The sequence below is a fragment of the Stegostoma tigrinum genome, chromosome 1 (genome assembly GCF_030684315.1).
Source record: "Stegostoma tigrinum isolate sSteTig4 chromosome 1, sSteTig4.hap1, whole genome shotgun sequence".
Classification (NCBI taxonomy): Eukaryota; Metazoa; Chordata; class Chondrichthyes; order Orectolobiformes; family Stegostomatidae; genus Stegostoma; species Stegostoma tigrinum.
The window spans coordinates 119964448-119976670 of NC_081354.1; the positions used below are offsets into that span (position 1 = coordinate 119964448).

The 12223-nt window shown below is 37.9% G+C and overlaps 1 protein-coding gene across 2 annotated transcripts in view; it reads right to left on the reverse strand.

The window, feature by feature from the left end:
- ipo11 (importin 11) overlaps positions 1-12223 on the reverse strand; it is a 417913-nt gene that overhangs the window by 310972 nt on the left and 94718 nt on the right. For both annotated transcript variants that reach the window (XM_048538184.1, XM_048538176.1), the window contains exon 8: positions 7772-7820. In XM_048538184.1, coding sequence (XP_048394141.1) covers positions 7772-7820 — 49 coding nt within the window. The remainder of the gene's footprint in view (positions 1-7771; positions 7821-12223) is intronic.

A 12223-nucleotide genomic window follows, 5' to 3' on the forward strand; every position in this document is an offset into this window, starting at 1 on the left:
GCACCTTGCTAGTGTGTACAGTCCCATCTTTCTCAACACAGGCTCCAATATTCCAAGAATCCGAAGTAATCCTTCCGACACCATCTTTCCAACTGAGGCGTTCTGCTTGACATTGGCTTCCTCCCTTCATGATGCAGGACATTATCTTGAGATTACGACCTAACAAGATACTGACTGCTTGCCTCATTCTGAGTACCCTGAAAACTACTTGTTGGACCTCACTCTTCGTTCTACCTTTCTTAGTCTTCCTTATGTCAGAAATTAGCAACATGCTTAAAAAGATATGTTCATCACTTCATCAAGCAGTACATTCAGTAAGTGAACAAAATCAAAAATGAGTATATCTGGGAATCACTTACGCGTTGTTTCATTGAAGCAAATTAATGGAGTTTTATTCTTAGCTAATGATAATTTGCCCATAAATGCATCAATATACCCGCATATTACAAAAACATGTTAGTTTTATACTAAACCTTGGTCACTCAAGTCATCTTTCAAAAATGTACAGATGAACGTACAATTGGAAAATGTCTCAATTTTCACCTGATTGCATTCATTTGAATTATGACTGCATATTTCAAAGATGACAAGCCAAATGAGCTGTGCCTTGCACAAACTATTCAAGTATAACAAACATAAATTCATGCTCAAAGAAAAACTTCATAATGGTGCAGTGATAAGTTTTAATATTTGCATTATTTCTTTAATATTGCACAAGATATAAAATTAAAGTTTGTTATGGCTTAATATAAATAGTGTATGAAAGACAACCAACAATCCAAACTGTATAATAATCCTTGGCTAAATGTGATACACTTTCAACCTGCTTGCCAAATTTGATATTTTAGGGTGAAAATTAATGCATTTCATACGGATGAATTCAAATGTGTGATTTATTATTACATTCATGCAAAATCTCTCCAGATTCATATGGATCCCAGAATTCCATTAAACTAGCTGAAACTACTTTTATAATTACTATGTTTTCCATTGTCTCTCAAGATAAATTCTAATTGTGACTAATTTTGTCAGAAAACAACATGCCATGGAAACAAAGTCTTAGAGAAGGGTTTGCTAAACTGCCATGCTGCATAATGTCAGCCAAACCATTCAAGCAAATTGTCTAAGCATGAAGAGCTTTGCAGTTTGATAACATTATAAGACAGATCTACAGTGATTCCCAGTACTTATTCTAATATAAACATCTTTGTTGAGTTCAAATGGCTCATTTTGTCTCTGGGCTGGAGGAGGGAATGACTCTCAGAATCTTTTAGAAATGTAGTCTACGTACTTACCCTCCAATCTGTAGTTTTCACACCATCTGTCTATTGAAAGATGACAGAATATTCTTTCCAACATCCCACTCAGTGAAACACTCCAGATATAAAGTCAAAGTGTGGAAGTCATTCCAAATTAGAGTCACATTGTACTCAAGCTGTTAACTTTGTTTCCCTCTACACAGGTGCGACCAAGGCCTACAGAGTTTCTCCAGGATGTTGTGTTTTTTATTTCTGGTCTGCAACACTTTGCATAAAAACACTTCTATAAAAATACGGGTGTGTTAAAGAGTTGTCACGGTCCTTGGTGAGACCAGCTGTGGAGTACTATGTACACATTTGGTCTCCTTATTTGAAAATAAAATAGTTGCTTTAGAAGCAGTTCAGTCAAGATTTACTCAACTCATTCATGGGACGGATGTTTTATTTTACCAAGAAAGGGAAAAGAAGTTAGGCCATTACTAACTGCAGTTTAGAAGAAGGAGACGTAATTTTATAGAAATATATGAAATTTGGAGGGGAGTGGATAGCTAGATATTCGAAGGGTGTTTAGTCTTGTTGGGGGAAATAAAACTAAGGGACATAGATTAAAATAAATGGTTTGTCTTGAAGGCAGAAGTTAGGAGAATTCTTTTTCTCTTAACAGGTCTTTAGTCTGTGGAATTCTCTTTGCCCTAAGGTATTCAACACAGAGCCTTCAAATTTGTTCAAGAATGAGTTACGCGAAAGACGGATAGTGGAGTAAAAGGGCTGTGCAATAGAAAAGTGGAGCTTAGGCTATATCCAGATCGGCCATGATCTTAAGAAGTGCTGAAGGAGGCTTGAAGAGTCAAACGGCCTCATCTGCTACTAAGTTTCACAACATCCTTCCTATCACTGGGAGACCAGAATTGCATGCAACACTCCAAAAGTGGTCTAACCAAAGTCCTGTACAGCTGCAACATGACCTCCCATCTCCTATAGTCAATGCACTAACCAACACCTTCTTCGCTGTCCTAGCTACTTCTGACTCCACTTTCAAGGAACTATGAACGTGCACTCCAAGGTCTCAATGTTCAGCAACACTCCCCAGGACCTCACCATTAACTGTGAAAGTCTTGCCCTGATTTGCATTTGCAAAATGCAGCACCTCCCATTTAATCGCACTCTATCTGTCACTCTTTGGCCCATTGGCTCATCTGAAAAAATGGTATATCTATTTGAGGGCCGAATACCACGAATCTCCTGCACTGCCCACCTCATACGTGCTTGTGTGCTTGATTGCCTACATATTTGGACTGTGGAAGGAAACTGAAGCACCCAGAGGAAACCTACGCAGACATGGGGAGAATTTGCAAATTCCACACAGTCGCCTGAGGCTGGAGTTGAATCTGGGTACGTGGCACTGGGAGGCAGCAGTGTTAACCACTGAGCCACTATGCCACCCCAGGGAACTGTATTTTGCATTTTTAAGGACACTACATGTAAAAATTGACAGTAAAAATGTATTATACTTTTGTCACGCATTATATTTCTAATGAATGTTGTCAACAATACAGATGATGTGCTCAACATAAATAAGCTGTGCATGAACAGGCTGAAAAGCATAAAATTGGAGAATGTTAGCAAGACTCATAAGCAAATATTCAGGAAAGACACTGCGGCAATTTCACAAAACTAGGAACCTCCAAAGCAAAATACTATGGATATATTACTACAGATGAGGTCTCACCAAACCCCTGTACACATGACTGAAGACATGAAGGGGAAAGAAAAAAGTAGAACTTGCTAATGGCACATACTCATTGCAGATGCAGCAAAGTGCAGTAATTCAATTCCCACGCACTGCAATTATCTTCCCTCTAGGTCTCTTTCCATACTCCAACCATCCATGTCTCTTCTTAATTGACTTCTTTAGCGACATAATAATTTTCGGAACTTTTCTACACATACACCCACCTCACCCAGTCTCAACACCTGGTACACAAATGACTGATTCAGCTTCCATCCTTCCTGCAATTAACAAGATCAGGATAAAAATATGATTTTGGTTACCTCCAGGGCTCATATTGCAAAACAGCAAAAAGCTGTTCTCAAATGGCGATGATAACCCCTGAAGTTGAAAGATTGAAGGTTGCTTAAAAAGCCGAATTTCACAATTTTTATTTCTTATGGTTTCTGTTTAATAAAATCATATCAATTTCCCAAAAAATACGAATGCAAAGAATTTCACTTCAGAGCAGAAACATGACAATTTAATGCAGCAACCGATGACTTTCATTTATTTTTCATCTTTACCAGTGTATAGGGATAAAACATCCCTATATGTAATCAATACTGAACTACTAGGATGGATGATCAAACACTTTGTTCAAAGATATGGCTTAAGAAAAGACAAAAAAGGTTGTAAGGCAGTTAGAGGTTGCTAGCTGCTCCATCATTGATGAGTGGGTCATTAGAATAAGGGATCTGGAATGGGACAAAATTGGAGGACTGCAGAGTCCTTAAGGCTGTGCTGTAACAGATATTTCCACTGTTAAGTGTAAATTTCTCAAGTTATTGTGCTTGCATGATCAAAAAATTCAAAGGGCCCACACAATTAATTGAATAAGTCACAAAAGATAATTCAAGGGACCACTGATTGTAAGGCTAAAGGGAGTAAGAGATAATGGGTGCATGAAGGGAAACGAAAGCAAAGACATCAAATTAAGATCAAAGTATTACCAGATTGGAAGTCATTGTAGGTCAACATAGCTGTGATGAGTGAACCAGACTTGGCAAATGTCAGAAACAGGCTCAGAGTTTTGAATGAGTTCAAGCTGATGCACTGTATAAACCATAATGCATATTGTTCTCTCTGGGGCAAAAGAACTTGAGGGCTGATACAGGTGCACAATATTATGGCACAAATGGATATGGCAGACAAAGAAAAGCAACTATTAAAACACAAAGTGCTGAGAAAATCAGATCTGAAAGCATCTGTAGAAAACGAAACAGCTAACATTGAGCTCAATGTGACTCATCTTCAGAACTCCAAAGACGAAAGCTGTTCCCATGAGCTGGTCATACAAGAACCATTAGGGGATATAGATGAAAGGGTCTGAACAAAAACTAGAGGAACATAAAAAGGCTTATTTTAAAAAAAAGAGTTGTAATGACTTGGAAGTGAAAGCTGATTTGGGCAATGGAAGCAGAAACAACAATTTTAAAGGGAAATAGAGAATTGGAGCTTGAAGGAACTAAGGGATATGGAGGTAACGGACTGGATACAAAGCTGCAATACACTCAAAGGTATAAATATCTATCTTCTGTGCAATTATGACTTGTATTCATAATGTCACCTCACTGTTTAAGAGAGGAGTAAGTGAACGGACAGGAAATGATACCTGTAACCCTTATATCAGAAGTAGGGGAAATGCCAGAATCAAATCATAAATGGGCACTTAGATAAAAATAATCTAATTCAGCACAGTCAACATAAATTTGCATAAGGAATTCTTATGAGAAACTGAATTTTCAGCAGGTTTTTGATAAATACCCCCACAGAAGGTTGATTATCAAAAAATTAAAACATGTCGTCTAGGAATCTATTGGAATAGTTTAAGAATTGGCTAATAAACACAAAACACAGCTTAGGAATGATTGGGCCTTTCTTATATTGGCCTACTGAAGTACTAGAAGGATCAAGTGGACCTCACCTGTTCATATTATTACCTGGTCACATAATATTTTCAATGTAATTTTCCAAATCTGCAGGTGGTATAAAGCTAAGCTGGAATATGTTATGAGGAAACTGTTAAAGATTTTCAGGAGGAACTGCACAAAGCTTCATAACTGAGCAAGAGAATGCAGATGGAATGTAATGTGGAAAAACAAGGGGCTGTCCACATTGATAAGAAAAAATATATGGGCAAAGTATTTCTGAAATAGTGAGAAGTTGGAAATGGTAGATGAGCAAATTGACCAAAGTATCCTTGGTCAATATTCACTGAAGGCTAACATGCAGGTGCAGCATGCTATTAGAAAAGCTATTGGACCATCAACCTAAATTGTAAGAGGATTTGAGTACAGGAGGAGTGAAGTCTTGTTTCAATTGAATAGGATAAAATAAGAAAAAAGAACTGCAGGTGTTGGGAATCTGGAACAAAAACAGTAAATGGATAAATTGAGCAGTCTGGCAGCATCTGGGGAGAAAATGCAGAGTTTATGCTTCAAGTCCAGTGATCCTTCTTCAATTGTATGAGATCTTAGTTAGACTGCACCTGGAGTTGAGTGTGGAGTTTTGGTCTCCTTAACTAAAGAAGTTAATGACTGCCATTGACAAAGTGCAAGAAGAGTACCCCAGATTTGCTCTCAGGATGGCCACACTGTCCTAACTGAGATTGGGCAACTTAATCTGTAGAGATTTGAAGAGTGAGATAATCTCTCATTGAACCTTACCAAGGAATAGACAGGGTAGGTGCAGGTAAAATGCTGCATGGATGGGGTCTCCAGAACCATGAGATTTAACTTAAAAATGGGGGATCCATCTAGGGTCAAGGTGAGCAGAATTTTGTTTAACTCAGCAGATGGTGAACTTTTGGCATTCTCTAACACAGAGATGCTCAGCCTTTGGGAGTATAGTGCAGGTTAATATATTTTTGATTACTAGCAAGGTAAAGAGTTATGAGGATAATCTAAGTAAAAAGCATTAAAGCACTCAATCAGCCATGATTATAGTAAATTGTAGAGCAAGCCCAACAGGCTCAAAGTTCCTTCATTCTTTATGAGGAGTCCATCTGAAGACATTAATACAAAAAACTTTGCTCTGAAACAAGTGAGGTCAATCACAGCTATAGTTAACACCTGCAAAGTTTCTAAACAGAATAATCATCTGGGAGCAGAATTTGAGTGCTACTCACAAAGACACATTTTGTTCAAGGATTTTAACTTATCCTTATCGTGAAATTCATGAAGTCACATAAATCAGGAAAGGTGCCCAATCTACCTCAAATTGCCCTGTGGTATTTCATAAGAGTAGGCCTTTCAGCCCACAAGCCTGTTCCAGCATTCAATAATATCATGGCTGATCTGAGACATAATTTCATATGTGCCCCTTTGGCCCCGATTCCTTAATACCCTTTCTTAATAGAACAAATTTTGATTTAAATTTAACAATTGATGGAATCAACTGTCAATTGTGGAAAAGAGTTCCAAACATCTACTACCCAATATATGTAGAAATATTTCTTAACGTCTCTCCTGAATGGTCTGGCCCTAATTCTCAGACCATGCCCCCTAGTTCTAGAATCCCCAACCAGTGGAAATAGTTTAACTTTATCTATCTTTCTCTTAGATCCGATCAACCCTTAACTTTGCATATTCTAGAGAAAAAAGGCCTAACTTGTACTATTTCTCCTCACAATGCCTGATGTCCAGGTATCATTCTTGTAAACCTATGCTGTACTCTCTCCAAAGCCAATGTATTCTTCCTAAGGCATGGCATCCAAATCTGTTCATTGTACTCCAATTGGGGACCAACCAGAATACAGCATAGCTGGAGCATAATTTATGGATCCTTATACTACGGTCTTCTACAGATAAAGGCCAGCACTCCACTGATCATTTTCTGCACCTGTTCATGATATTCCAAAGGTTTTTCTAAAATTTGAGCAACAGGTGAAGGTCTCTATATCACACTGTCGTTATAATGCTCACCATGTCAAGAGATCGTCATCAAGCTAACTAGATATTCTGCCTATTTCACCAAGGAATAATGTAGTAAGTGAATTTCAGTCCTAGTGTATTGCCAGGTACCTAAGGCCATATGTCGTGAGTCTAGCAGATTGTATAAAACAGGATGTGCCTCCTGTGGTTTACAACTGGAAAAGTATCGACTGCACCCAACCATCCTATAGTTGCAAAACTCAAAACCAAGAGTCCAAAATTAGATTCAATTGTGCAACTGGGCAACATTTGCTAACCATTCCCGAGTGTGCCGGAAACAAAGCTGACAACCAACTCAAGCCCATTAGTCACATGTGCAATGGTGCAACTGCACATAATAGAAGTACCGTTCGCTGCAGAGAGAAAAACATGTACACGCATAGTGATCACTCAGCTTGACAGAACAGGATAGACCCATTCTCTTATCTATTCCTTAGGGAAATGCCTTGACCAACTAGAATTAACCCACCTGGTTGAAAATTTAAATAAAGCTTGGTACTTAACTGTTAGTCCTCATTTAAATGGTTCATTCTCCACGGCAGGGCCTCTACCAATCAGAATCTACATGCCAATCAGTACTTTCTTCCCATACAGTGTAAAATGTTGTTCCTCTTTGAACTAGTATTGTCATGAATTTCTTAATGAGTGCAAGATGAAAAAGTTTTTTTCAAAATGTGTTTTCAGCAACATTTTTTCATAAATAATACAATATCCTTTTGTTGTAAATATATAAATTTTTTTCATGTAGTATAATTCCACATGTAAACCTTAATCTTGTTATTTTCCATAAATGCCATAAATGTACTTACGACATTCCAGAAATTGTTTTAGCCTCTCAAACACTGTATTCAGAAATTCCTATAAGAAAAAAAGGGGGAAATAGACAAGGAGTGAAAATACGATTAAAAATACTGATTAAAAAAATAACAAAGCCAACAGGCTAGCAACAACAACCAGATCCTATTCATATCACGGAACAGTTTTGAAACTACAATTTAGGAACATTTCAAATGCTCCCTGGCAAGTGCTTTTATAAAACATCATCTGTTCACTATCATTCTTTTAAAAAGATGCCTTTAAGCCATTCGTAAAATGTTTGCAAATAAAGTTCTAAAGTTATTTTAAAAATTCCATGAAACGTACATAACTTTGAGTTCTTAAAATTCATAACTAAATTTCAATAAAATCAAAATAGTCTATTGGATTTATTGATTTGAATCTATTACTTTTCCAAATTCAACAATCATAAATAAACTTATTTAACTGCACAAACACATATCACATTCATAATTGTGGTTGAAAGAAAGTCATGACTAAACATGATAAATATTTTATGACACCAAACAAATCAAAAACAAAATTAAACTCTTCAGAACGACACATCACATCTCATGCCTAAATTATTACAAACGTTGTCTCTTCTCCAAGGACAAGGAAGACTGCAAGCAGATATTGATTGGTAAGAGGGCAAAATGAGCTAAACACTATCAGATGGATTTAATGTCAGGAAATGCAAATTGCACATTTTAGTTAAATATTTAAATATTAAATGAAAAGCAATATGGAACAACAGACAAACTTCAGAATACATATTCATAAGGCCACAAAAATACAGTTCAAATGGGAAAGATACATTATAAACCAGAATACTGGTTTCATGAGAAGCAGTGCAGTACATAAAAGCTGCGATGCAGTGATTAATCCATTTTATACCGTTACAAGTTCACATTTGCGGAGTGCTGAATCAAGTATTAGCAATATATTTTTGGGTAATTAGTGGATTAAAAACTCAATGTTACTTAAGTCATTTCAATGCTGAGCCTACATAAGGTCAACTCTAATAACAGTCATTGAGAGAACACTAACTCAGACTGCAACATTGGGATTTCCTCATTTAACTCAATATGTGTGTCATTGGGAAGTTATTATTCAATTTACCCCATAACGGTAAATACTGGCAGCCTCATTGTATTGTTCTGGGTTGTATTCATAAAAACATTCACCAAGACAAAAACTGAGACATTCAAGGATGAGAAGCAGTGCAGGAAGGAATTACCAGGATGCTTTCACCTGAGAATAAATGTGAGCAGTGATGAGTTTTAGGGGTAAATAAACTTGTAAATTGCAAGAGAAGGTAAATCAGGAAATTTCTTTCCAAGTAAATAGCAAGAATTAGACCAAAGCAAAAATAAATTCAAATGTGAATTGTGGAAGCTGGGAGTGCTTTGGTCAGACAATACAAGAAAACCTCTGGAATTACTTAACAACCATCTCAATTTTACAATCGAGACTCTTTCAGGTCATTCTGAACAGCAGAACGAAGATGGATTGGATAACCTTCCTCATGCATAGTTATCCTGTTAACAGTTCTCAAGAAATCATTCGCCTAGGTCCAAAACTGTCCAAACCAATAAGGAATGAAAACAGATTTTTGTCACATAATATTTTTAATTTGTTTAAAATGTGGAGGTATTGGGAAGATCTTTATTGTGCATTCCTAGTTGTTCCTTAAAATCACTAGGGCCTGGGAATGGTGAAACTATTTACGGAAATCCACAAAATTCAACAGAAAACAAAGGAAAGAACAATGACCTAAACGGGATGGTATAAGATGCAGAAACATAGAAAACAACAATAATAGATCATTCAGCCCATTAAGTCCACTCCACTACTCAACATGATCTTGGCTGATTCTCTCTCTCGATGCCATACTCCTACTCTATCAACATCATCCTCATCTCAATCCGAAATAGCCTACACTATATTCTGAAAAGCACGGCTGAAGTCATACCTGTCACAAAGGAAGATGGTTATGATTGTTGGAGGTCAGTCATCTTAGCTCCAGGGCATCTCTGCCCGAGTTCCTCAGGGAAGTGTCCCATGATCAACCATTTTTAACAGCATCATCAATGACTTTCCATCTGCTGTAAGGTCAGAAGGGGGGATATTCGCCCAGGCTGCATAATGTTTAGCACCATTCACAATTACCTAAGTATTGAGGCAGTCCATGTTCAAATACATACATACCTGGACAACACTCAGGTTTGGGTTGACAAGTTGGCAGGTAGCATTTACACCACAAAAATGCCAAGCAATGACCATCTCCAATAAAAGACAAATCTAATCACCACCCCTTGCTATTTAATGTTGTGGGGGACTTACCACTAGCCAGAACCTCAACTGGAGTCATCACATAAACACAGTGGCTACCAGGGCAGCTCAGAGGCTAGGAATACGGTGACAAGTAACTCAACCCGATTCCCCAAAATCTATCCGTCATATACAAGGCACAAATCAGAGGTGGGATGGAATACTCCCAACTTGCTTGGATGAATGCAGCTCCAACAACACTCAAGCAGCTCAACATCATCCAGGAAAAACCACCCCGCTTGATTGTACCACCTCGACTCCCTCCACCACTGACACTCAGTGGCAGTGAGCATTTACAAGATACACTGCAGAAATTTACCCAAGATCTCCAGATAGCACCTTCTAACTCGAAGAACAAGGGCAGCAGATATGTGCAACCACACCATCTACACATTCCTATTCCAAGCCACTCATTACCCTGACTTGAAATATATTGCCGTTCTTCACTGTTGTTTGGTCAAAATCCTGGAAATTCTTCCCTGAAGGCATTGTGGGTTAATCTACAGCATGTGGACTGAAATTGGTCAAGACAGCATCTTACCACCATCTTCTTGAAGGTAACTAGGGGTGGGCAATAAGCTGTGGCCAGCCAGCAACACCCATATCCCAAAAGTGAATACAAAAACAAATAGCCCTTGGTTCCAGATCCCCATCCTCAGTTAGAGGAAAGATCATCTCTACATCCAGTCTGCCATGCAAAGTTAAATTTTTTAATGTTTCAATGGGATTAAACTGATGATGTTTCCTGACTGTAGTACTCTTGCATGAATAGGCAGTGGAATTCTCAGAAAAGGAGAGCCTGTTGTCTGATGCCAAGCTGTGGTGTTGTTCCAAGATTTCTCAAAGATCAATATGATCTAGTCCATTAATACAGAAATCGTGAATGGAATAATTTTTAGAATTGTCAACATTGATCCTTACTCCATTCCTCACAAAGGGAATGTGATGAAACAAGTCTGGGTAAAGGGCCTGACATCTCTAATAATTTCCTATAGTAACATCCTGCGGCTGCAAAGTTTGTAATGTAAACATTACCAAAATCTTACCATGTGTTTGACCTGACTAAGCCACTGGAAGAATTTGTCCTTCATCTCCATTTTGATCACCAAACTCTAACAAAAATAATTATATTGTTTTGATGAATAACTCCCTCTCCTCTACTCCAGTTTTGTTTATTGTATTTGTATCTGAATCAAGACCATAGCAAGATCAAGAGCAGAGATAATGGGAAGTGCAGATGCTGGAGAATCCGAGATAACAAAGTGTGGAGCTGGATGAACACAACAGGCCAAGCAGCATCTCAGGAGCACAAAAGCTGACGTTTCGGGCCTAGATCCTTCATCAGAAAAGGACGAAGGGTGTAGGCCCGGAATGTCAGCTTTTGTGCTCCTAAGATGAAGCTTGGCCTGCCGTGTTCATCCAGCTCCACACTTTGTTATCCAAGATCAACAGTAACTGGTTTTGGTGGAATCCGAACTAACTTTTGCTGAGCAAATGGTGGATCAGTATCATTTAAGCCATTCTTCCATCATTCCATTGATGATAGAGAGAATGTTAGTAAGTCAGTAATTGCCAAGTTCATTTTTTTTTCTTTGTTAAAAATGTATATGATATACTTGGACAAATTTCCCCATCACAAGACCACAGCACATACGAGCTGGATTAGGCCATTCAGTCCATTAAGTGAACTCTGCTATTCAAACATAGCTGATATGTTTCTCAAATCCATTCTCCTGTCTTCTCCCATAACCTTTGATCCCCTTACTAATCAAGAACCTCTTTCTCCGCCTTAAATACACTCAATGATTTGGCCTCCATACCCTTCTATGGTAAAGAACTTCACAGACTGACCACCCTTTGGTTGAAGAAATTCCTCCCCATCCAGCACACACTAATGTCACAGTTATAATGCAACAGACTTTACTCTATAGGCAGCAATAAACTCTGATGTACAGCTCTTCAGAGAACAGTTCAAACATTTTTTCTTTGCCTTGATGCTTTTATCTACTTCTTTCATACTTCGACTTGTGTACGCAGGTGGCTATGTATCAAAGCCTTTTAAAGTTTTACATTTTGCATATACTGTGCCTGAATATGGGCATTAAAAATTA